Source organism: Rana temporaria, chromosome 2 (genome assembly GCF_905171775.1).
Source record: "Rana temporaria chromosome 2, aRanTem1.1, whole genome shotgun sequence".
Classification (NCBI taxonomy): Eukaryota; Metazoa; Chordata; class Amphibia; order Anura; family Ranidae; genus Rana; species Rana temporaria.
In genome coordinates, this window is record NC_053490.1 from 21,075,556 (window position 1) to 21,102,716 (window position 27,161).

The following is a 27,161-nucleotide window of genomic DNA, read 5'->3' on the forward strand; positions in this document are numbered from 1 at the left end:
AGCTTATCCATTCGCTAGAGACCAGTGACATCACTGAGAATGCAGCCTATCCATACCCTAGAGACCAGTGACATCACTGATCTGTAGCTTTCCATTCACTAGAGACCAGTGACATCACTGAGAATGCAGCTTATCCATTCGCTAGAGACCAGTGACATCACTGAGAAAGCAGCCAATCCATACCCTAGAGACCAGTGACATCACTGAGAATGCAACCTATCCATTCACTAGAGACCAGTGACATCACTGAGAATGCAGCTTATCCATTCGCTAGAGACCAGTGACATCACTGAGAATGCAGCCTATCCATACCCTAGAGACCAGTGACATCACTGATCTGTAGCTTTCCATTCACTAGAGACCAGTGACATCACTGAGAATGCAGCTTATCCATTTGCTAGAGACCAGTGACATCACTGAGAAAGCAGCCAATCCATACCCTAGAGACCAGTGACATCACTGAGAATGCAACCTATCCATTCACTAGAGACCAGTGACATCACTGAGAATGCAGCCCATCCATTCCTTAGAGACCAGTGACATCACTGATATGTAGCTTTCCATTCTCTAGAGACCAGTGACATCACTGATATGTAGCTTTCCATTCTCTAGAGACCAGTGACATCACTGAGAATGCAGCCTATCCATTCCCTAAAGACCAGTGACATCACTGATATGTAGCTTTCCATTCCCTAGAGACCAGTGACATCACTGAGAATGCAACCTATCCATTCACTAGAGACCAGTGACATCACTGAGAATGCAGCCCATCCATTCCTTAGAGACCAGTGACATCACTAATATGTAGCTTTCCATTCTCTAGAGACCAGTGACATCATCTATGGTAGGGTGTTCAGTGATGTCTATATAACTTTGTAAACAGAAAGGTAGGACACATTCTAAATCGGCTGCTTCTGTTTCTTTATGGTCACGAGCGCTCTTTAAAATCAAACACATGATCAGGTGCTACAAAATCTCTAATACAGCTTCAGATGTCCAGATCAAATCTGTAGTCCATTGATGTGATAAATATTCAGATTGAAGCAATATTCTCGGTAAGTGTTCGAATACAGCTTTGTGCGTCCAGCTGCTGCCTCTCTGGACTCATTGTACGGTCATCTGCAATGCACTGCTAGGATTTACTTCTATGGGGTAAAGGCAGACTAGCTAACGGAGGAGAAGCAAGGAAAGTCTCCACTGTGGTTGCATTATAGAGCGCCAGGCTGGAGGCTCAAAACTTAGTTCCATTTCCAGAGAGGGGCGTCATCATTGCTTTCCACTCTTGGTGGGCTCGGAGGACTGGCGCACATCTGTCCACTCCTGCATGGTATTCTGCAAGGCTTGGGTCTTCTCCTTGTCCACCTGGACATAGTCCACCTTCTCGTCTGAGGCTACAGAAGATGTTGATGGCTGAAAGCAATACAAATACTGTCAAGATTTCTTTGTTGTAAAACCAAGTGTCATAAAACACTAAAACAGTATTAACCACTTAAGACCCGAACCTTTAGGCAGCTAAAGGACCTGGCCAGTTTTTGCGATTCGGCACTGCGTCGCTTTAACTGACAATTGCGCGGTCGTGCGACGTGGCTCCCAAACAAAATTGGCGTCATTTCCCCACAAATAGAGCTTTCTTTTGGTGGTATTTGATCACCTCGCGGGTTTTTATTTTTTGCGCTATAAACAAAAATAGAGCTACAATTTTGAAAAAAATTCAATATTTTTTACTTTTTGCTATAATTAATATCCCCCAAAAATATATAAAAAAAAAAAAATTTCCTCAGTTTAGGCCGATACATATTCTTCTAATTATTTTTGGTAAATCGCAAAATAAGCATTTATCGATTGGTTTGCACCAAATTTATAGCATTAACAAAATAGGGGATAGTTTTATTGCATTTTTATAAAAAACATTTTTTTCATGACTGCGACATTATGGCGGAAACTTCGGACAATTTTTGACAAATTTTTGGGACCATTGTCATTTTCACAGCAAAAAATGCATTAAAATGCATTGTTTACTGTGAAAATTACAATTGCAGTTTGGGAGTTAACCACAAGGGGGCGCTGAAGGGGTTAAGTGTGACCTCATTTGTGTTTCTAACTGTAGGGGGTGTGGCTGTAGGTGTGACGTCATTGATTGTATTTCCCTATAAAAGGGAACACACGATCAATGACGGCGCCACAGTGAAGAATGGGGAAGCTGTGTTTACACACAGCTCTCCCCGTTCTTCAGCTACGGGGACCAATCGCGGGACTCTAGCGGCGATCGGGTCCGTGGGTCCCACGGTCACGGAATTTCGAACCCACGGCAGCGCACTTAAAGAGGACGTACAGGTACGTGCTTGTGCCCAGCCATGCCATTCTGCCAACGTATATGTTCAGGAGGCGGTCCTTAAGTGGTTAAAGGAGATCTAAACCAGGGGTAGGCAACCTCCAGCTGTTGTGGAACTACATTTCCCATGAGTTATTGCAAGGCTGGCAGTTACAATTACTCCCAAAGGCATGATGGAACTTGTAGTTCTGCACAGCCCTCCCAGCACCCCCCCCCCTAGGTCCAGCCATATACAGACAGGCACTCGTCTAGGAAGGGCGCCTGTTGGCACATGTCTACAGTGCCTATTTGGAAATCCGTCCCTAAACGTTTCAGCTGTATTTGATGCTCTTGCCTAATAAAAAATTTATATGAAACACCCAACCAGATGACCATTGTAACGGATAGGCCCGTGATACCCAGAGACTTTTGAAGGATGTGGGGTACTCCTGTGCCAGTTTCACCAATGACTCTTGGGTCTAAAGTCATCCTATGTCCCTTTCGGGCATAGGATGACTGAGAAATGGTAATTAATTTATTACAGGATATCTTGACATATTACAGGTTGTTTATTCTGACCCCAACAGGTCAATAAGAGTGTCTCATTCAATGTGTAACATAGACTGTTGAGATGTTAATTAAGTCCACCTGGCTGTGGTGATGGGGCTTGCTGTGATTGCATTCTGTTGTCCATTGTGCTAATTAGATCTGCTCCTAAGATATTTCATTGTGTATGCTAATGACACTGTTTTGTGTGAAAATACTATTGATAATAGATGTGGAATGTGACCTGTCAGCTGTAGTAATTAACTCCTCTAGATTCGGTGCTAGAATGTCTGTCTGGGATGTGGATTGAGGGGAACTCGTTAAGCACCCATTGTGTGATGTTTTGGGTGGAGAGTTTCATTGTCCCTGTGATTACTGTAGCATGCTTGTAACTGTATATAACAAGGCTGAGTTACCATTAAAGCATTAATTCGTCATCATTACTGGGCCCTCCCTAACACATACATAATACCTTTTATTTGATCTTACAAAGGTAGATGTTCTGAACCGACCTTGTGGTTTGGTGACCAGTAATCTGGTGGAGTACATGGAGAGTTTATGAACATCGGTATTAAACACATACCTTTCTGTGAGGGCTTGGTGACACTGGCTGAAAGTCTAGAGCCAGATAGTCCACGCTTCCCGTACTCTTCTTCTGGGCGGGGCTGTTGGTGCCGCTGGTTCCCGGGGATGCCGAGACAGGATTTTGCTGGGAAGATAATTAATAAAGGTTAGGTTTTTACAAGACTGATTGGGTTATGTATTAAAGGTCTATAAACACTTTAGTGTTTCAATGAAACCTGTCAGCACAAGGACACTTTGTATGGTGGAGCAAAGAAGTAATAGAAGAGGCACCCCAAAGATCCATTAAAATCAGCCGGTGATTCCAACCCCGCCAGGTGCTAGCTTCATAAGGACCCGTCCTGCCCATTCAGACTCTGAAAAGAAGAATAGAAGTGCAAACCGGGAACCCGACCAGTTCACTGAGAATCAGAAAAGCCTTCTCCCAAGCCATGCCCTTCTATCGCATTTTGCCTGCTCATGGGCTTGGTCATATAGGATAGAAGAGCAATAGATAAGGTACATTTCCGGTTCCCATTATTTTGATTTGCTGCCCCTATCCTTTTCCCCAGCCGCTTTAAGCATTCCACACTTCTAGGTGTACGGAATACCTGCTCCCCCTCTGCATTCATGGTTTCTCCCACCGGTTCATACAGATTGTGTAAGTTTGCCCACTTACAAAAAAACTGAAGGATCCCCCTCCTCAAGAAGGCAAATATACAGGCCCAGATTCAGAGAAGGATTGGATGAAAGTGCTGTGGTCAGATGAGATCCAAATTGAGCTCTTTGACGTTAAAGCGGGAGTTCACCCGAAAAAAAAATGTTAACATTAGATTGAGGCTCATTTTGTCTAGGGGAATCGGATGTTTTTTTAAAATCGAAGCAGTACTTACCGTTTTAGAGAGCGATCTTCTCCGCCGCTTCCGGGTATGGTCTTCGGGACTGGGCGTTCCTATTTGATTGACAGTCTTCCGACGGTCGCATACAGCGTGTCACGAGTAGCCGAAAGAAGCCGAACGTCGGTGCGGCTCTATACGGCGCCTGCGCACCGACGTTCGGCTACTTTTGGAAAATTGTGATGCGATGTATGCGACCGTCGGAAGCCTGTCAATCAAATAGGAACGCCCAGTCCCGCAGCCCATACCCGGAAGCGGCGGAGAAGATCGCTCTCTACCACAAGAAGAAGAAGAAAGAAGAAGAAGAAAGAAGAAGAAAAAAGAAGAAGAAAAAAGAAGAAAAAAAGAAGAAGAAGAAAAAAGAAGAAGAAAGAAGAATTATATTATTTTCTAAATAACAAACCCAGATAAATGTAACCCATCCAGCCTAATGGAATGACAGCATTGTGTGTAATTGCAACATGTATAGGGCTGCATAGAGTACAAGTAAATATAACCTACCATAGCTACATAATTCTCTTCGCTGTCCCCAGAGCTGGTGCTGGTTATACTCTGCGTGGACACCGGGCGGCAGTATTGAGATGAGCTGGATTTTAGAGAGTGGCTGTAATGGAAAGGAGAACAGATTACTTTTAGAGACAATGGGCCAGATCCACGTAGCGCATCGTAATTTTAGTCCGGCGTAGCGTATCGTAGTAACGCTACGCCGCCGCAACTTTGAGAGGCAAGTGCTGTATTCACAAAGCACTTGCCTCTAAAGTTACGGCGGCGTAGCGTAAATCTGCCGGCGTAAGGGCGCGGAATTCAAATGATAAAGATGTGGGCGTGTTTTATGTTAATTTTACTTGACCCGACGTAAATGACGTTTTTTCTGAACGGCGCATGCGCCGTCCGTGGTGGTATCCCAGTGCGCATGCTCCAAATTAACCCGCAACAAGCCAATGCTTTCGACGTGAACGTTATTCTACGCAAAGTCCTATTCGCGAACGTTTTACGCAAACGACGGAAAATTCGACGCTGGCCCGACGTCCATACTTAACATTGGCTACGCCTCATATAGCGGGGGTAACGTTACACCGAAAAAAGCCTTACGGAAAGGCGTAAAAAAATGCGCCGGCAGGACGTACGTTTGTGGATTCGCGTATCTAGCTAATTTGCATACTCGATGCGGAAATCGACGGAAGCGCCACCTAGCGGCCACCGTAAATATGCACCTTAGATCCGACGGCGTACTAAGACGTACGCCAGTCGGATCTAGACCAGCTTCAGGCGTATCTTGTTTTGTGGATACAAAACAAAGATACGCCGGAGCAACCTAGCAGTTACGCGGCGTATCAATAGATACGCCAGCGTAACTGCTTTGTGGATCTGGGCCCAATGATCTTGTACTGAGCAGAACATTACACTTTACAAAGTGAATTCTTACTTAGCTTAGTGCATGAAGTGAAGCGCTGCTGACTTCAATCATGTGCAAGCACAAATTCAGTGATTTTTTTTGTTTTGTTTTTTCCTTGCATGTGATTGGGATATTCTTTGCAAAGGGAATTCTCACTGCATTTGGCTAAGGTAAGTGAAATGTCATTTGCAACATGAACATCATCAGCACAAGGATGGTGGAAACCCCTTATAATAGACACAGCAGGGGTACAGACCCAGGAGCTCAGTGCATGGTTGGTGGGAACCCCTCATAATGGGCACAGCAGGGGCACAGACCCAGAAACTCAGAACAGGGATAGTAGGAACCCCTCATAATGGGCAAAGCAGGTGTAAAGACCTCAAGCTCAGTGCAGGGAATGTGGGAACCCCTCATAATGGGCACAGCAGGTGTGCAGACCCAGGAACTCAGCACAGGGATGGTGGAAACCCCTCATAATGGGCAAAGCAGGTGTAAAAACCCCAAGCTCAGTGCAGGGATGGTGGGAACCCCTCATAATGGGCAAAGCAGGGGCACAGATCCAGGAACTCAGTGCATGGTTTGTGGGAACCCCTTATAATTAGCACAACAAGGGGGCAGATGCAGGAACTCAATGCAGGGATTGTGGAAACCCCTCATAATGGGCAAAGCAGGTGTAAAGACCAAGGAGCTCAGTGCAGGGATGGTGGGAACCCCTCATAATGGGCAAAGCAGGTGTAAAGACCAAAGAGCTCAGTGCAGGGATGGTGGGAACCCCTCATAATGGGCACAGCAGGTGTAAAGACCAAGGAGCTCAGTGCAGGGATGGTGCGAACCCCTCATAATGGGCACAGCAGGTGTAAAGACCCAAGAGCTCAGTACAGGGTTTGTGGGAACCCCTCATAATGGGCAAAGCAGGTGTAAAGACCCAGGAGCTCAGTGCAGGGATGGTAAGAACCCCTCATAATGGGCACAGCAGACCTGGGAACTCATTGCAAAGATCTCACCATTACAGTTTTTGGGAGAATGTAAGACTTGTCAGGAGGTTTGATTCTCCAACATCCACCAAATACTCAAATGTCTTTTCTTAGGTGGACTGTCCATCCATTCGCTGATCTCCCCTGGATAGCATGAATCAACCCAGAAGCACTGAACTCTGAGCACTTCCAGGATCAGAGCTGTTAAACCCCAGTATCTCTAGCCAGGGAAGAAGCTGACGGAACACAGTCAACTCCAACAGAGTGCAGAGGTGAAATTAGGGCTCAAATAGACCCCTGATGTCTCCTTAAAGAGAACCTGTCATCTGCGTTGCTCTATCACATAGAAGGCTCATCAGCCCCCTTTGTGATAAATACTGTATATAGTTGAGATTCAATTTTTTTTTTTTTATTAGAGTTTCACGTAAACTAATTTAAAAGCTCCCATGCACACACACATTCAAACTTGCTGGGTGGAGACGCATATGAAAATGTTGATTGCACGGCACATATTAGCTATTACTATGGCTATGCATGCCGGAGGGAGAGCAATTATTCTCGGGGCATTGCTTACTGTTAACTCTAAATTTATGAGCTTTTTAATTATCACCTATCGACAATTTGGAGTGAAGTATCTTTTTGCCGTTTCACGGGCGGGCAGTTTTGAGACTTGACATATTTGGAATCTATTTGCTTGACGCTGCCTCATCTTGCAGAAAATGAAATAATAGGTCTGGCAGCAAAAGGGCAAAGCTAAACAGGATGGGTTCTCCTATAATAGAATGATGGGAATATTTCCTGGATGGCGTTAGCCGTTCATGTCTGATTAAAGTTGTCTGGAGTTCTCTGGGGCTTAGGATCAGATTTATGAACAAAAAGCTCATTCCTTTAATTGGCACTGCAATCTATAGATGAGCTTTCCTCAGCATCATGCCCCCTGGTGCCGTGATGTGAAAAAGTAAATCTATGTTCCCTTTTACAGCTAGGAGCATGCAGCTGTTCTTGACCTGAGCAGTTAGGTTGCAAATGCTGCAAGCCATGAGGGTATTGTTTTAGAGCTGGTCATCCTGTAGACAGGGGCTGTCTTAATGAGTGGGCACACCAGTGCTGGGGGGATATCTGGGGTGTAGAGGGGTCAGAGTGCTGGGGGGATATCTGGGGTGTAGAGGGGTCAGAGTGCTGGGGGGATATCTAGGGTGTAGAGGGGTCAGAGTGCTGGGGGGATATCTGGGATGTAGAGGGGTTGGAGTGCTGGGGGGATATCTGAGGTGTAGAGGAGTCAAAGTACTGGGGGGATATATGGTGTGTGGGGGGGGGGGGAGTGCTGGGGGGATATCTGGGGTGTAGAGGGTTCAGAGTGCTGGGGGGATATCTGGGGTGTAGAAGGGTCAGAGTGCTGGGGGGATATCTGGGGTGTAGAGAGGTCAGAGTGCTGGGGGGATATCTGCGGTGTAGAGGGTTCAGAGTGCTGGGGGATATCTGGGGTGTAGAGGGGTCAGAGTGCTGGGGGGATATCTGGGGTGTAGAGGGGTCAGAGTGCTGAAGGGATATCTGGGGTGTAGAGGGGTCAGAGTGCTGGGGGGATATCTGGGGTGTAGAGGGGTCAGAGTGCTGGGGGGATGTCTTGGGTGTATAGGGGTCACAGTGCTGGATGGATATCTCGGGTGTAGAGGGGTCAGAGTTCTGGGGGGATAGCTGGGGTGTAGAAGGGTCAGAGTGCTGGGGGGGGTATCTGGGGTGTAGAGGGGTCAGAGTGCTGGGGGGGGTATCTGGGGTGTAGAGGGGTCAGAGTGCTGGGGGGATATCTGGGGTGTAGAGGGGTCAGAGTGCTGGGGGGATATCTCGGGTGTAGAGGGGTCATAGTGCTGGGGGGATATCTAGGGTGTAGAGGGGTCAGAGAGCTGGGGGGATATCTGGGGTGTAGAGGGGTCAGAGTGCTGGGGGGGGATATCTGGGGTGTAGAGGGTTTAGAGTGCTGAGGGTATATCTGGGGTGTAGAGGGGTCAGAGTGCTGGGGGGATATCTGGGGTGTAGAGGGGTCAGAGTGCTTGGGGGATATCTGGGGTGTAGAGGGGTCAGAGTTCTGGGGGGGGGGGGATATCTGGGGTGTAGAGGGGTCAGAGTGCTTGGGGGATATCTGGGGTGTAGAGGAGTCAGAGTGCTGGGGGGGGGGGGGGATATCTGGGGTGTAGAGGGTTTAGAGTGCTGACGGAATATCTGGGGTGTAGAGGGGTCAGAGTGCTGGGGGGATATCTGGGGTGTAGAGGGGTCAGAGTTCTGGGGGGATATCTGGGGTGTAGAGGGGTCAGAGTTCTGGGGGGATATCTGGGGTGTAGAGGGGTCAGAGTTCTGGGGGGATATCTGGGGTGTAGAGGGGTCAGAGTGCTGGGGGGATATCTGGGATGTAGAGGGGTCAGAGTTCTTGGGGGATAGCTGGGGTGTAGAAGGGTCAGAGTGCTGGGGGGATATCTGGGGTGTAGAGGGGTCAGAGTGCTGGGGGGGATATCTGGGGTGTAGAGGGGTCAGAGTGCTGGGGAGAAATATCTAAGTTAATTGGGCTAGCCAGGTGAAAATTGTTACTGTGTCTATATTTTGCACTGTCTCCTCAGATTGACCTGCTTAGTTGGGAGTAACTGAGCAGGAAGGGTTAACATTTAAAGACCCCTGTAGGACATACCATATAAAAAGGGCTCATTAAGACCCTTTCACATTGGAGCAGATTGCAGGCGCTTTAGCGTTAAAAATAGCGCCTGCTATCCGCCCTTAAACAGACTGTCACATTCACTCCAGTGAGAAAACCCCTGAGGGCTTTCACACTGGAGCGTTGCGCTAGCAGGTCGGTAACAAAAGTCCTGCTAGCCGCTACCGCTCCTTCACCGCTGCTGCCCATTGAAATCAATGGGACAGCGCGGCTATACCGCCTGCAATGCCCTGCTTCAACAGCGTATTGCGGGCGGTTTTAACCCTTTTGCGGGCACTAGCCCGCTAGCGGGCAAAATGAGCCGCAAATCCGCCCATAGCGTTGGCAATAAAAATAGCGGAGTTTTACCACCGACGCTATGAGCGGCTCAATGTGAAAGGGCTCTAAGTGCCCTAAGGGAGTTCCTGGGGGAAAAGACTGCCAAATTGTAGCTGGTGCTCTGCTGCCCTTTGAGGGGTGATGGGAGCCCAGTCGGGGTTCCCAGGGGTCAGAAGCCTAAAGACACTCGTGGGCTTACAAATGACAGTTATGGAATTTTCTGCTTTTATGGAATATTATCAATTTGTGAACTCTAAGGGACTATTGCTGTGGATTTACTGCCTAAATGGATTCTTGCCGTGAAAGAATTGCTTTTATGGACTTTTCCATCTGCCTAAGGTCCAGTCACGTTAGAATGAACACGCTGTATAAGCCCCTGTTGCATATAGTTCTGTACTTACGTTTGTCTAGACCAGGATTTAGTGACCGGAGACTTGAATGGAAGTTCATCAATTATCGCTGTACCTCGAAGGTCCAGGGGTGTGGGTTTTGCTGCAGGTGAGAAAAATGTTGGAAGAGATCATTAAATCATGAACTCCCTCGGACCATCAAACCTGAGGCATTGTTTAATCCCACTGACCTTTAGATATTTTCAATTCCTGCTTGCCATACTCTGGCCCCCCCTAAAGTTTGAAGGACTGTAATCTGGCCCTTTGTTAGGAAAGTTTGGAGACCCCTGCTGTAGATGGCAGGACATTCCGAGCATTGGATGCGCAACCCCCGGAAACTCAAGAACGAGCACTTGGCTTTGTTCCCTATCCACGTATTTGCATTCTGCTCCCTCTTGCAGCCCAGGGTTCTGCGAGAGAGAGAGGACTACACATCAGTGGCAGTTCGTTCATAGAGGGCGCTGGAGCGTCACCCCCTCTGGCTCTTGCACCGCCACTGAGTCTAATAACATTGATTCATGCATTGCATGAATCGATGTTATTGTCGCCGCTGCCGCTGGTCTATTCAGATGGCCGGACCTTGAGCGCCGGCCATCTGAATAGCGGCAGCTGGTTGGCTGTACGGAAGTGCCTATCAGAGCCAGCGGCTTTCCGAGTACATCGCTCAGCATCCGGAAGCTTATCCAGGGAACGTACGGGGGTGCGTTCCTTGTATAAGACTGACAGGCGTCTCAGCCAATCAGGTTGACCGATTCTGGCTCCCGGTAACCGGATTGGCTGAAGCGTCATCGAGGGCGGGAGAAGACATTGAGGGACGTGGATGGCTGACTCCAGTAAAGGTAAGTGTCGGGCGGGGGGGGGGGGAAGGGGCATTTTACAGGGCACATCGTTGACGAAGGGCACAGTGACATCAATGGGTACAGTGGCGACAATAGGCACAGTGGGGACAATGGGCACAGCGGCATGAATGGGCACGGTGGCGAGAATTAAAAGGCACAGTGACATCAATGGGCACAGTGGCGACAATGGGCACAGTGGCGACAATTAAAGGGCACAGTGGTGACAATTGATGGCGCAGTGGCTGCGTTTGATGGCATGGCACAGTGACTGCATTTGATGGCATGGCACAGTGGTGACAATTGATGGTACAGTGGCTGTGTTTAATGGCATGGCACAGTGGTGACAATTGATGGCACAGTGGCTGCATTTGATGGGCACAGTGAGGCTGCAATTTTTTTTTCCGTTTGCGCCCAAAAATTTTGAGCACCAGCCGCCACTGCTACAAATGCGTGGGTAGCTAACAAAGCCAGAGCTGCCCAACCAACGCTTGGTACATCCTGCCTTCTACGTACTGATTAGCCCCGTCTGAATTGTATCCACCTAAAGAGCCTCACCTTTCCTATCAGGCTTGAGGTTCCGGTTTACTGGAGGCGGCTGGATTTCACTGACTCGAGTCGGTCTCTGACACAGAGAGGCGGTACTTCCTTTGCGGGCAGGAAGTGTGGCGGAGGAAAATCCCAGTAAGTCGAAGTGGTGTGGTCCAGGGCTCATGGGGATATAAACGCTGTGTGCGTTGTCATTCAGCTTTTCAGAGTTGACGTGAGAGGAGGAGCCGGGGTTCATGGGGACGTAGTTGTCTTCAGAATCTGCACTTTCCGAGCGGGTCAAGGAGGACTTTGTTTGCTGCGGGAAAATACCGACAAAGTCATGGAACCAGTAACTACAAGGATCTACTCAGCCAAATAATTACATTAATAACAACACATTATTTGATATGTATCCCTCATGCAAAAATATGGTGAATAGAGACATTTTGTAGAGACAACTAGACATGTGCATTTGTTTTCATCCGAATTTCAGGTATTTTCGTTATCGTTTTAACAAATGATAACGAAAGCACAGAAAACGAAAACCGAAAGATCCGACATAAACAAATGCTTTATTTTCATTTTCGTTGCGGTCGAATGTGCCTAACCTTAACTCTTTCAGTCCAATATTATTCTACACAAAGAGAGAAGATTCGACATAGAGAGAAAAAATTCGACATTATAGAGACATGAAGAAGAGTCGACATAGAGAGAAAAGATTCGACATAGAGAGAAAAGATTCGACATTATAGAGACATGAAGAAGAATCGACATAGAGAGAAAAGATTCGACATTATAGAGACATGAAGAAGAATCGACATAGAGAGAAAAGATTCGACATAGAGAGAAAAGATTCAACAGAGGGAGAAAAGATTTGACATTTTAGAGACACAAAGAAGGGTCGTCATAGAGATTAAAGATTCGACATAGAGAGAAAAGAATGGACATAAACAAATGCTTTATTTTCGTTTTTGTTGCGGTCGAATGTGCCTATCCTTAACTCTTTTAGTCCAATATTATTCTACACAAAAAGAAAAAAGATTTGACATAGAGAGAAAAGATTCGACATTATAGAGACATGAAGAAGAGTCGACATAGAGAGAAAAGATTCGACATAGAGAGAAAAGATTCGACACAGAGAAAAGATTCGACATTATAGAGACATGAAGAAGAGTCGACATAGAGAGAAAAGATTTGACATAGAGAGAAAAGATTCGACATTATAGAGACATGAAGAGTCGACATAGAGAGAAAAGATTCGACATAGAGAGAAAAGATTCGACAGAGATTCGACAGAGAGAGAAAAGATTCGACATTATAGAGACATGAAGAAGAGTCGACAGAGAGAAAAGAGTCGACATAGAGAGAAAAGATTCGACAAAGAGAGAAAAGATTCGACATAGAGAGAAAAGATTCGACATAGAGAGAAAAGATTCGACATTTTAGAGACATGAAGAAGGGTCGACATAGAGAGAAAAGATTCGACATAGAGAGAAAATATTCGACAGGGAGAGAAAAGATTCGACAGAGGGAGAAAAGAATGGACATAAACAAATGCTTTATTTTAGTTTTCGTTGCGGTCGAATGTGCCTATCCTTAACTCTTTTAGTCCAATATTATTCTACACAAAGAGAAATAAATTCGACATAGAGAGAAAAGATTTGACATTATAGAGACATCAAGAAGAGTCGACATAGAGAGAAAAGATTTGACATAGAGAGAAACGATTCGACAGAGGGAGAAAAGATTTGACATTATAGAGACATGAAGAAGAGTCGACATAGAGAGAAAAGATTCGACATAGAGAGAAAAGATTCGACATAGAGAGACATGAAGATTCGACATGTCGAATCTTCTTTTTTTTTTCTTCTTAGAACATTCGACAGACACCATAGGCCTTCAATGACAGATTCGACCTTAATTTGGATTTTCGGGCAAATGCATTTTTTTAACGAAAAACGAAATAAATAAAAACAAATTTCGGGAGTAACTAAATAAATTTATTTTTCGGACGAAAACGAAATTACGAAACAAAATATTTCAGTGTGCACATGTCTAGAGACAACTATTAATGAAAATACGTTTGTTGAAGTCTTTACAAGTTATATAAAGAAGAAATAGGACAGAATTAGAAACCACTTCTGGGTAATTTTGTGTAAAAATTCATATGCTTTTCATCTAGTCCCTTGATTTTTTAAGGTTCTGGTCCAAAAGAAGTCAAGGGATTGGAAATGTGTATGAGTTTAGTTTTTTTTACAGAAATAACTAGTGGCTTCTAGTTTTCTCCAATTTTGTATTTATATGACTTGCTTAGTGTAGGAGCCTGCCCTATTTATAGGGAATGGGATTCCGCCACTTGTGAAATTTGATGCTCCTGGTTCCGCATATGTTATCATTTTGTTGTCAGGACCAGGTTCTGAACCCGCAAACCTTTGCTGCGTCTGGCTTCCCAGTGCTAAACCTTTCATCCAAATTCTAAATTGCTGCATTTGTAAACTTTAAAGGCCAATATAAAGGTATAGTAGTGGTAAAAAAAAAAACCCTTGTGGATTAATTTAACCTTTTTTGTGTGTTAATTCTCCTTTAAGGGGGTGTGACAGGGGGCGTGTCCTATGCCTACATATGTTTTCTAGTAGGTGTCCCTCATTCCCATCTCAGAATGTTGGGAGGTTTGCTCTAGACATGTGCACTGCCAAAAAAAATTGTTTTTTTCGTTTATGTTATTTTCTTTTTTTTTATTTTTTCGTAAATTCTGAAATTTCGAAAAAAAAAATCGTTTTATTCGTTTTTCCGTTTTTGTTTCATTCGTTTTTTTTATTATTTCGGAAATTCTGAAATTTCGAAAAAAAAAATTGTTTTATTCGTTTTTTTGTAAATTCGTAAATTCAGGAAATTTTCGGATTTCCGAAAAAGCAAAAAACGGAAAAAACAAATGAAATGAAAAAAAAAAAAAAGAATGAAACGAAAAAAGCGAATGAAACAAAAAAAAAAGAATTTTCGGAAATTCGGAAATTTATGAATTTTCTAAATTTTGAATTTTCGAAATTTCGAATTTTTGACATTTCGAATTTTTCAATTTCCGAAATGTTCAATTTTTGAATTTCGAATTTTCGAAATTTCGTATTTTCGAAGTTTCGTATTTTGGAATTTTTCAATTTTCGAAATTTCGAGTTTTTTATTTTTCAATTTTCGAAATTCGGAAATAAGAAAATATTCGGAAATACGAAAATTCGGAAATACCAAATTTCGAAAAATTCGAAATTCAAAAATTGTGAAAAATTCGAAATTTGAAACATTTTTTAAAATTTTCGATTTTTTCAATTTTCGAATTTTTCAATTTTCGAAATTCGGAAATACGAAAATTGAAAAATTTGAAAATTGAAAAATTCCAAATTTGTAAAAATTCGAAATCTGAAAAATTCGAAATTGGAAAAGTGAAAAATTTGAAAATTCGAAAATTGAAAAATTCCAAATTTGAAAAAGATTTTGAATTTTTCAGATTTGGAATTTTTCAGATTTGGAATTTTTCAAATTTCGAAAATTGAAAAAATCGAAGTTTGAAAATTGAAAAATGTTTAAAATTTCAAATTTTTCCATTTCCGAATTTCGAATTTTTGAAAATTCGAAATGGAAAAATTCGAAATTCGAAAATTGAAAATTTCGAAATTCGAAAATTGAAAATTTCGAAATCCGAAAATTGAAGAGAAGTGGCAGAGGCGGTCCCTGGGCGGAAGGAGGAAGTGGGACAGGAAGTCCCACTCCTACCGAAGCCCCCATTCCCCCCCCCCAAAAAATGACATGCCAAATGTGGCATGTAAGGGGGTGAGGAGTGATTAAAGCGGAAGTTCCACTTTTGGGTGGAACTCCGCTTTAAGTGAGTATAAAAAAGCACCCATCGACAGATGATTCTCTCTCAATGATTTAATTTTGAACTTTATTGAAGGTGACAAAGGTGCAGATGAAGCCAACACATTTTTGGGGGAACAGCCTCCCCCTTCTTCAGGGGTGTTGATATGACACTTTGTAGAGCGGTCAATAGGAGGTAACTGAATGCTGTCTGTACTTGCGGAGTGTGTTGTGGATGCGATGCAGCCATCAAGAGAGAGGATCATCTGTCACAGGCATTGTTTTATACTTTTGTACCCTTTTATACCCTTTTCTACTCCAGCTGAAACGGCGTTCCTGTTGTATCAAAAAAGTAGCAGTCCTAAGATCTCAACTGAGTACACTACTTAATGCCTACCAAGAGGCGGCTCTCTAATTAGGCGGCCTCCTAAGGCCTCGCACTCACAGGGGTCTCACTTCCGCCTGATTTGCCTGTGATCAATACTAATGTCGGTGCCGTCGGCTCCGCCTCCCCCGCCACCAGGACTCTCTGTGGCCCAGGGGCGGACTGACCAATCGGGCACTGTCTGAGTGTCCTGGGAGCATCTTGGTCCGGTGGAAGCGGGACAGCAAAGGCCTCTAGGTGGCAGCACCCGGCTCCAGGTGCAATCTCAGAAAGGCGTGCGGGCAGCCATTGGGCACACACACACAGCTGCTGTGGTAGCTGGGCTGCTCCTTCAGCCCGCGTCGCTCGCCCGACCGCCAATTCACTTCAGCAGTCAGGGACAGAAACTACCCAGCCCCATGACTGTGAAGGGGAAGGAGGCGGAGCCTCAATGCATCTGATCTTCTGATGCTGCCTGGCCATCCGGAGAGAAAGTGAGTGCCTGGCCATGCAGCTCTACCCTTGGGTGATACATTTCCAGAGAGGCTCCCAGCCTCCCACTATTTTCATACCTTTGATACCCAACAACCAATTGGTTGTTTCGCCAGTCCAGAGTGGTTTTACACTCACAGCACATGCATTTTCCATGGAACGTTGCCTGAAGTCTCTCAAGTTGTACTTAGTACTTCAATGAAATCACCTCCTGGGTTCTTCCCATGCTGATTTAAACCACCAGTTACCGTATTTATCGGCGTATACCGCGCACTTTTTTGCCCTGAAAATCAGGGCAAAATCGTGGGTGCGCGGTATACGCCGATACCCGCGCCGAGTTTTGAATACTGCGCCGACATATACCGAGCGCAGTACACTCGGGTATAGTCGGGGCAGTCTCGGCTCCTTCCGCACTCACGTCCTGGACGTACAGGACGTCAGCGCGGGTAGCCGAGCATTGCCGACAATACACGAGTGTACTGCGCTCTGTATATGTCGGCGCAGTATTCAAAACTCGGCGCGGGAAACGAGCGGGGAGGACGCGAGGACGCCGCAGAAGGACGCCGGACCCGCCGAAGAGGACACCGGACCCGCCGCAGAAGGACACCCGAAGCCGCAGAAGGACACCCGAAGCCGCAGAAGGACGCCGGACCCGCCGAAGAGGACACCCGAAGCCACAGAAGGACGCCGGACCCGACCAGGGCCGGTGCAAGGATTTCTGCCTACACAAGCGAAGCTCCATTTTGGCGCCCCCCCCCCCCCCAACGGCCACCCACCTCCCTTGCAAAAATGTTTCTGTGATACATTTGCCTATATGTCTCAGTTTACTGCTCCCTGCTAGCCAGGTTATTGATGTGCTAATGTCCCCTCACTATTTCTAAAGGTTAATTGATCTATTGTGTTGTGTGAAGGAGAGCTGGGTTTAAGTGGCTTGGGTTAATTATTCTGATTGCTTCATTGTGGTAATTATCTCTCTATATGCGGGGTCGAGCGGTCTGGTTGATGTATTCAGTACAGCTAGTGCTCAGCGTCATTGATGTCATTGTCTAAAGAAAATGTGTTTTCAGCATCGGCCCCGTCGTGTCTGCCTATAATCTGTATGGAAGCCCCAGTGTGAGGGGGGCGGAGATTTGTCATTGTAACAGTTTTGGAAATGACATATAAGCTGTGTGATATAACATTAAAGTCTGTCTTGTTCAAGCAGTAAGCTGGTCTCATGTGTGGCTTTCTGGGCGATTCCAGGGATATCCCTCCTCGTGGAATATTGGGGTGATTTTCGTTATGGGAAGAAGGGAACGTTGACGGGGATATCATACCGATACCGTCACAATTGGTTGGTAGCAGTGGGATTTTTCCCTTCTATTCCCCTTTACACCCGGATTCCAAGCAGACACTGGAAGAACTACTGGAAGTTCGTGGAAGGATTGCTAGCAACAAAACCAAGCGGGTCATCATAGCAGAATCAATGGAGCTAGACCAGGAGGACGGGATTGCAGCAACGCCAGCAGTACAAGAGATGGAGACACCAGTGATTCAGGAGGAGGAATCGCCAGCCAACAAGCTAATGAGAGAGAAGCTAGCGTGGTTCGGCCCGAACCCAACGCCAGATGTGGTACTGAAAGTGATGGACATGTTAGTAAACGCAGAGCTACAGAAGGCTAAAGAAATAAGAGACGCAGAGCTACAGAAGGATAAACAAATAAGAGACGCAGAGCTACAGAAGGCTAAACAAATAAGGGACGCAGAACTACAGAAGGATAAAGAAATAAGAGACGCAGAGCTACAGGAGGATAAACAAATAAGGGACGCAGAACTACAGAAGGATAAACAAATAAGGGACGCAGAGCTACAGTTAAAACTGGCAGCAGTCCAACAAGCAGCCGCACCTTCTACGAACAGTGAGTACAGCACAGCAGACGCAAGGAAGATTCCGTTTAGCGCTTTTAAAGCTTTTGATGAAAAGGACTGTGAGATTGATAACTTCCTGGCGGATTTTGAGCGACAATGTAACCTGCACCGAATAGCTAGAGGAGACTGGGTTGCAATATTGTCAGGCAAACTGTCAGGCAAAGCTTCTGATGCTTTCCGGACCGTGCCAGATCAGGATATTCATAGCTACGCCCGGGTTAAAGAAGTGCTCCTGGCTCGTTATGCAGTAACCCCAGAGTCCCACCGACAGAAGTTCAGGGACTCACGCAAAACCACGGAAGACTCTTATGCGGAATGGGCATGCCAATTGTCCCGGTCGGCCTCTAACTGGGCTAACAGCAGCCAGGCCACCACCGCAGAGGACATTTTGCAACTAATGCTCCTGGAGCAATTTTACAATCACATCCAGACGGACGTCAAGAATTGGGTGAGAGATCGCAGGCCCATGACTCTACCAGAGGCCGCGAAGTTGGCGGATGAATATGCAGATACTCGCAAGACGAACCAGGTCACACCACAGGAACAACCTCCACCACAAACGGTGCCCTCACACCCACCAACCGCTAGATACCAACCTCCTAACAGACCGGTGACATCTAGCCCTCGCTATCATCGCCAGGAGGGCAACGAACAACGCTGCTTCCGGTGCAAACAGCTGGGTCACTTCAAGCAGAATTGCCCCATGAATGACAACACCAGGTCAAATTGGTCTCAACCTGGGTACCGCCCACCAGCAGCAGCCCATTGTGTAGACTCGGCTTGGGATCCAAAGGAGCTGGGTCAGGAAGAACCATTGGGCACCCCTTACGAAGCCCTCATGGTACAATCTGTTATTACGGACAACAGGGAACACCATTGTCAGCTGGTCATGGGCGACAGCCCTGAGCCGGAGGGGCCCTGGAGGGAGCTGGGCAGAAAGAGGCACCGCCGGCCACCCTTCAAGAAGAAGAGGTCCTGGAAGCCGTATAACAAGCTGACCTGGGAGGAGAAGAAGCGACTGGAGGAGAGGGAGTCGCAGCGGGCGTCCCAGATGCGTGCCGAGATGTTCGCCAAGGGCCCACCGGTGGCCCCTTACACCACCACCCAGTTCCTGATGATGAAGGACCACGTGGAGAGCCTGCAGGACATGAGCAAGCAGGAGCTGATCCGTGAGTACATAGAGCTGGAGGAGTGCATAAGCCGCATGGAGGAGGAGAACAACCACCTGAGGTCACAGCAGCATGAACTGGAGATGGAGCTGGAGAAGCTCCAAGAGGAGAACCGGCGGCTGCGGAGGGAGCAGGGGGTGGCTGACCTTATGGGGCTCTGATTCCCCTCCCCCCCCCCCCCCGGACTCTGAGCACCAGTGCTACAGCATTTCAACAAATATAACTTTTTCTTTTTATGAATCTCCTGGGATTGTCACTTCAGAGCCATAACCTGCCCCCTCCCATAGCGGGACACCTAGACGGCGGCGCACAGATCCATTTGCTGTCTTCACACTGACTTCTGGTGACTTTGCAGATCGCACAAAGACTTGGGGACTGACCGGCGTGTGATCTGACGACCCGGTGACATACCTGAGTCTGAAGCAGTTGCCAAGGGAGGTCAGTCATGCCAAACGGAGTTAACCTCTGACTAATAGCTCTGAACCCGTCAACCCTACTGGACCAGGGAAGGTCCAACCGGGTTTTGCCGGAGCAGGGAGCAAAAGGGGGGCCATTGTGATACATTTGCCTATATGTCTCAGTTTACTGCTCCCTGCTAGCCAGGTTATTGATGTGCTAATGTCCCCTCACTATTTCTAAAGGTTAATTGATCTATTGTGTTGTGTGAAGGAGAGCTGGGTTTAAGTGGCTTGGGTTAATTATTCTGATTGCTTCATTGTGGTAATTATCTCTCTATATGCGGGGTCGAGCGGTCTGGTTGATGTATTCAGTACAGCTAGTGCTCAGCGTCATTGATGTCATTGTCTAAAGAAAATGTGTTTTCAGCATCGGCCCCGTCGTGTCTGCCTATAATCTGTATGGAAGCCCCAGTGTGAGGGGGGCGGAGATTTGTCATTGTAACAGTTTTGGAAATGACATATAAGCTGTGTGATATAACATTAAAGTCTGTCTTGTTCAAGCAGTAAGCTGGTCTCATGTGTGGCTTTCTGGGCGATTCCAGGGATATCCCTCCTCGTGGAATATTGGGGTGATTTTCGTTATGGGAAGAAGGGAACGTTGACGGGGATATCATACCGATACCGTCACAGTTTCTTTCAATAATTTTTTTATATAAAAAACACACTAATTTGTGCTTTTGTAACCACGCCACACCAGAAATTCTTAGTATAATATACACCATACTACTAAATGTAAAACATACTGGACCCCTTTACATTACACAGCACCATACACCACTGGACCCCTTTACATTACATAGCACCCTGCACCTCTGGACCCCATTACACAGACACCCCCAACAGTTCAGACCCCCCAACAGTGCAGACCCCCACAGTACAGACACCCCTATAGTGCAGACCCCCACAGTACAGACACCCTTACAGTGCAGACCCCCACCCGACACAGTACAGACACCCCTACAGTGCAGACCCCCACCCCTATAGTGCAGACCCCCACAGTACAGACACCCCTACAGTGCAGACCCCCATACCCCACAGTACAGACACCCCTACAGTGCAGCCCCCCACAGTACAGAAACCCTTACAGTGCAGACCCCAACCCGAAACAGTACAGACACCCCTACAGTGCAGACCCCCACCCCTATAGTGCAGACCCCCACAGTACAGACACCCCTACAGTACAGACCCCCCTATAGTGCAGACTCCCACAGTACAGACACCCCTACAGTGCAGACCCCCACCCCTATAGTGCAGACCCCCACAGTACAGACACCCCTACAGTACAGACCCCCCTATAGTGCAGACTCCCACAGTACAGACACCCCTACAGTGCAGACCCCCACAGTACAGACACCCCTACAATGCAGACACCCCTACAGTGCAGACTAGAGGTAGACCGATATGGGTTTTTCTCTGGCCGATATCGATGCCGATATTTCAAAATTGGGGCGGCCGATATTTTTTTTTTTTTTTCATTATCTCAGAAAATCTAGGTTGGGGAGGAGGTTATTGTTTAGGGTGGAGAGGTAAAGTGCAGCCTATCAGTGTCCAACAGTGCCACCTCATTAGTGTCCACCAGTTCAGCCTGTCAGTGCAACCTCATCACTGCCTACCAGTTCAGCCCATTAGTGTCCATCAGTGCCACCTCATTGCTGCCCACCAGTGCCACCTCATAATTATTAAAAAAGAAAAAAAAAATACAATCTTAGTCATTTTAAGGAGGGGGGTACAGAGAGGTGGTTGTGGAGGAGGGGGGTACAGAGAGGTGGTTGTGGAGGAGGGGGGGTACAGAGAGGGCTATAAAGCTACTTCTCTGTGCCCCCTCCTCTACCGCCACCTCTCTGTACCCCCTCCTCTACAGCCACCTCTCTGTACCCCCCTCCTCTACAGCCACCTCTCTGTACCCCCCTCCTCTACAGCCACCTCTCTGTACCCCCCCTCCTCCACAGCCACCTCTCTGTACCCCCCCTCCTCCACAGCCACCTCTCTGTACCCTCCCTCCTCCACAGCCACCTCTCTGTACCCCCCTCCTCCACAGCCACCTCTCTCTGTACCCGCCTCCTCCACAGCCATGTGTTGTGGAGAGGGTGGATGGTGCTAGGCGTGGGTGGGGATGGTTGTGGAGAGGGGTGGGTGGGGATGCGTTGTGGAGAGGGGTGGGTGGGGATGCATTGTGGAGTGGGATGGATGGTGCTTGGCGTGGGTGGTGATGCGTTGTGGTGATGCGTTGGAGAGGGGTGGGTGGTACCCGCCTCCTCCACAGCCACCTCTCTCTGTACCCGCCTCCTCCACAGCCATGTGTTGTGGAGAGGGTGGATGGTGCTAGGCGTGGGTGGGGATGCGTTGTGGAGAGGGGTGGGTGGGGATGCATTGTGGAGAGGGGTGGGTGGGGATGCATTGTGGAGTGGGATGGATGGTGCTTGGCGTGGGTGGTGATGCGTTGTGGTGATGCGTTGTGGAGAGGGGTGGGTGGTATCCGCCTCCTCCACAGCCACCTCTCTCTGTACCCGCCTCCTCCACAGCCATGTGTTGTGGAGAGGGTGGATGGTGCTAGGCGTGGGTGGGGATGCGTTGTGGAGAGGGGTGGGTGGGGATGCATTGTGGAGTGGGATGGATGGTGCTTGGCGTGGGTGGTGATGCGTTGTGGAAAGGGATAGATGGTGCAGGGGATGCGTTAGAGAGGGATGGATGGTGCTGGGTGGGGATGAAGATGATTGTGTTGCATTGTGAAGATGGATGAGGATGACTCTGTGGGGATGAGAGTTACATTGTGAAGAGGATCTCCACAATGTAACTCTCATATCCACCCAGAGTCATCCTCATCCATCTTCACAATGCCAGCCTGTCAACCTCAGCCAGGTTTCCCTTTAAACAGGAGTTTAATTAAAGTCTGCAGGGGGGGGGGGGGCACAGTAACACACACAATTTCTGTGACTTACCCTCCATCCATGCTGCTTCCTAACATCAATAACATCATTAGCATGTGACAAACCCGACCGTGGCCAGCACTAGCTAAACTTCTCTTCTCTCCTGCTGAAGGGAGCATGCTGGCAGCTTGTAATTTTTTTTTTGTGATGGACGCTGATGAGCTGACCAGCCAATCTGCATGCACTTGATAGGGCTAGGTGCATGCAGATTGGCTGGTCAGCTCATCAGCGTCCATCACAAAAAAAAATTACAAGCAGCCAGCATGCTCCCTTCAGCAGAGAAGGAAGAGAAGTTTAGCTAGTGCTGGCCACGATCTCCTGCTGGGGGGAGTTACTAGTCAGGCAGCAGAGACTCGGGTTTGTCACATGCTAATGATGTTATTGTTCTTCTGCAACAGCTCGCCGGGGGAGGGGGCGGGGCAGTGCGGTGCCAGTGAAACTTTTTCTCCCTCCCTTCTCCTCTACAGACGCCGTTCCCGCAACTCGAGCCCTGGAGCGGGACACCGGGCGCCGGAGGGCGGCGGCAACTCCGGACAGTAAATTAAAAAAAAAAAAAAAAAAAGGTCATCTTTCCGCCCCATCCCAGGCTGCGGACCTGCCCGCCCCAAGCGGCCGCTTGGTCCGCCTGGTGGTTGCGCCAGCCCTGGACCCGACGAGGCCGCTGCAAGACACCAAAACTGTAAGTACAAAAAAAACTTTTTTTCCACAGGATTGGGGGCCACTTTAGGGGTGCGCACTATATGCGGGAGCGCATTATACCGCGATAAATATGGTATATATGTATGAACCCAGGAGACTGAAACCGTCCATGGGACCCGAGTCAACAAGTGTTGTCTGATGTTTTCAAACTCTAAGGCCCCGTACACACGTCCGAGGAACTCGACGTGCCAAACACATTGAGTTCCTCATCGAGTTCAGTGTGGAAGCCGCCGAGATCTCGGCGGGCCGACTTTCCTCATTGAACAACGAGGAAATAGAGAACATGTTCTCTTTTCGGCCCGACAAGTTCCTCGTCGGCTTCCTCGCTGAAAAGTGTACACACGACCGGGTTTCTCGGCAGAATCCAGCTCCGATCGAGTTTCTGGCTGAATTCTGCCGAGAAACTCGGTCGTGTGTATGGGGCCTAATAGGTTATGCTTTTCGTCAACTTAATTGTACATTGGGTTTTCTGTTAGATTAGCAGCCTAGCAGTTTCCTTAGGATATACAGCAGAGGACTTACCAGATAAGAGTTGAAGCCATCGTTGATGGACTCCACAGACTGATCCACGCTTAAGTCTCCCAGATGAGGATAGTCGTAGGCTTCGCAAGAAGATGCTGGAAAAAAAATCACATTGATTGCTTTAATAATAAGTATAAGCCTTCTGGTGGACACTGCATGAGGGCAACAAGTGATACATTTCCCGTGGATATTATCAGGGGCCAGAAAGTGATATAAGAAACATGAGCATCACTAGAGGTCAACTAGTGATAAGTGTGACAGGGGAACTACAAGAAGTCAATAAGTGATAAGTGTGTGACGAACTACACCAGGTAGTCTATAGGTGGCACCACCAGAGGTCAATAAGTGATAAGTATGACTAAATTTACCCTTTAACTATATAGTGCAAGGGCCTGCCTGACTGCATATAAATTTATGGGGGTAGATTCACGTAGGGGCGCGCAATGATACGGCGGCGCAGCGTATCGTATTTACGCTACGCCGCCGTAACTTACATGAGCAAGTGCAGTATTCACAAAGCACTTGCTCCGTAAGTTGCGGCGGCGTAGCGTAAATGGGGCCGGCGTAAGCGCGCTGAATTCAAATGTAAAAGGGGGGCGTGTTTTATGTAAATGTATGATGACCTGACGTGATTGACGTTTTCTACGATGTAACAAATTCAAATTTCGAAGCGGGAACGACGTCCATACTTAACATTCGCTGCGCCTCCTAATAGCAGGAACAACCTTACGCCAAAAAAGCCTAACGTAAACGACGTAAATACATTGCGACGGGCGTACGTACGTTTGTGAATCGGCGTATCTAGGTAATTAGCATATTCTACGCCGACAACAACGGAAGTGCCCCTAGCGGCCAGCGTCAGAATGCACCCTAAGATACGACGGCGTAAGAGACTTATGCCAGTCGTATCTTAGGCAAATGTCGGCGTATCTAGCTTTCTGGATACAGAAAGTAGATACGCCGGCGCAGATTTGAATTTACGCGGCGTATCTATGGATACGCTGGCGTAAATTCTATCTGAATCTACCCCAAAGTGTTTAGATTTGACCTCATATTATATGGTTTTGGTAAATCTAAAGGAAAATTGCACAATAACATTGTATAATGTATGGAAAGCGCAGTGGCGTAGCGTGGGGGGGGTGCAGGGGGTGCCGTGGACCCCGGGTGCAACATTTAGGGGAGCGAAATTTCGAGCCAGTGTGTGTCACTACTGGCTGCCTCCCCCTAAATTAAATTTCCTGTGTCCCCGACGCTCCGGCTGACAAGTTCAGTGTCCAGCACCCTGATGTGCGGCCTGGGGCTGGCCTGTCCGCGATGACGGTTGCTCCTGAAGTCCCGCCTCTGCACATGACCCCCATACGGCCAATCACACTGAACATGGTGGCCAGAATGAAAGGGGAAACAAGTAATGAAAAGCAGCCGCTGTCTTCTCCTTCTCCTATCCTCCGGAGTCCGGACCGATGCAAGACAAGCAGGTGAGGAGGAACATGGACTGGGGGGAGGCAGAGAGAGACAGAGGCAGAGAGAGACAGAGACAGAGGCAGATAGAGAGAGAGTCAGAGAGAGAGTCCCTTGGACACATCCAATCACAGATCGGCGTGAACGGCCAATCGGAGTGGCCGTTTGGTAGGCGATCTGCGTGGCCAATGAGAGATGATCTCAAATGTAAACATATGAGATCATCTCTCATTGCCGGCTCACACAGAGACAGCGTCCTGTCAGGGAGAGAGGAGACCCATCTGTGTCTCTTTTACATATAGAGACACAGATCGGTCACCTCCCCCAGTCACCCCCCTTCCCCCACAGTTAGAAACACTATGCAGGGCACACAATTAACCCCTTTCTCACCCCCTAGTGTTAACCCCTTCAATTCCAGTCACATTTATACAGTAATTAGTGCATATTTATAGCACTGATCGCAGTATAAATGTGAATGGCGCCAAAAATGTGTCAAAAGTGTCCGATGTTTCCGCCATAATGTCGCAGTCCCAATAAAAATCGAAGATCTCCGCCAGTACTAGTAAAAAAAAAAAAAAAAAAAAATAATAATTCTGTCCCCTATTTTGTAGGCGCAATAACTTTTGCGTAAACCAGTCGCTTATTGCATTTTCTTTTTTTTTTCCAAAATATGTAGAAGAATACGTATCGCCTAGACTGAGAAAAAAAATGTTTTTTTTTTTTAAAAATTGGGCTATTTATTATAGCAACAAGTAAAAAAATATTGTATTTTTTTTCAAAATTGTCGCACTTTTTTGTTTATAGCGCAAAAAATAAAAACCGCAGAGGCGATCAAATACCACCAAAAGAAAGCTCTATTTGTGGGGAAAAAAGGACGTCAATTTTGTTTGGGAGCCACGTTGCACGACCGCGCAATTGTCAGTTAAAGCGACGCAGTGCCGGAAGCTGAAATTTCACCTGGGCAGGGGGGGGGGGGGGGGGGGGTATATGTGCCCAGTAAGCAAGTGGTTAAAAAAACACCTGTCTCGCTAAAACAAGAGCAGGGGGGGGGGAAACACTGGGAGGAAAGATCAAGCCGAGATGAATCAGAGATCTAAGCAAAGCAAATACAGCTGCTATTTGTTTATAAAGAGGTCGGTGATACTTGGGATCTGTCACACAAATGATAGTGGGCTGGATTCAGGTAGAATTGCGCTATTTTTACGGAGGCGCAGGGCAACGTTTTTGCCCTGCGCCCCCGCAAATTTTCTGCGCTACCCGCGATTCACGGAGCAGTAGCTCCGTAAATTGCGAGTGCGCTCAGGCAAAATGCCCGGCATAAGCGCGCGCAATTTAAATGATCCCGTAGGGGGCGGGAATCATTTAAATTAGGCGCGTTCCCGCGCCGAGCGTAGAGCGCATGCTCCGTCGGGAAACTTTCCCGACGTGCATTGCGGCAAATGACGTCGCAAGGACGTCATCTGCTTCAAAGTGAAAGTGAATGGCGTCCAGCGCCATTCACGATTCACTTACGCAAACTACGTAAATTTCAAATTTCGCGACGCGGGAACGACGTGTATACGTGACATTGGCTGCCCCTGCTAATAGCAGGGTCAGCCTTACGCGGAAACCGCCGTACGGAAACGACGTAAATTGCGTACGCAGGGCTCGCGCAACGTTGTGAATCGGCGTTAGTATGCAATTTGCATACTATACGCTGACCACAATGGGAGCGCCACCTAGCGGCCATCGCAAGAATGCAGCCTAAAATCAGCGTAGCATAAGAGCCTTATGCCGCGCATATCTTAGGCTGCAGTCGGCGAAACGAGGTTCCTGAATCAGGAGCATTCGTTACGCCGGGGCAAGTAAGCAATTGCGCT

The 27,161-nt window shown here is 47.4% G+C and overlaps 1 protein-coding gene across 1 annotated transcript in view; it reads right to left on the reverse strand.

Moving 5' to 3' along the window:
* Positions 1 to 904: 904 nt before the first annotated feature.
* The window catches only part of GAB2 (GRB2 associated binding protein 2), a 302,950-nt gene continuing 276,693 nt past the window's right edge, over positions 905 to 27,161 (reverse strand). The window contains exons 5-10 of the mRNA XM_040339963.1: positions 23,845 to 23,939; positions 11,487 to 11,775; positions 10,105 to 10,195; positions 4,816 to 4,918; positions 3,441 to 3,566; positions 905 to 1,410 (exon numbers count right to left, since the gene is read on the reverse strand). Coding sequence (XP_040195897.1) covers positions 1,267 to 1,410; positions 3,441 to 3,566; positions 4,816 to 4,918; positions 10,105 to 10,195; positions 11,487 to 11,775; positions 23,845 to 23,939 — 848 coding nt within the window. The 3' untranslated portion in view covers positions 905 to 1,266. The remainder of the gene's footprint in view (positions 1,411 to 3,440; positions 3,567 to 4,815; positions 4,919 to 10,104; positions 10,196 to 11,486; positions 11,776 to 23,844; positions 23,940 to 27,161) is intronic.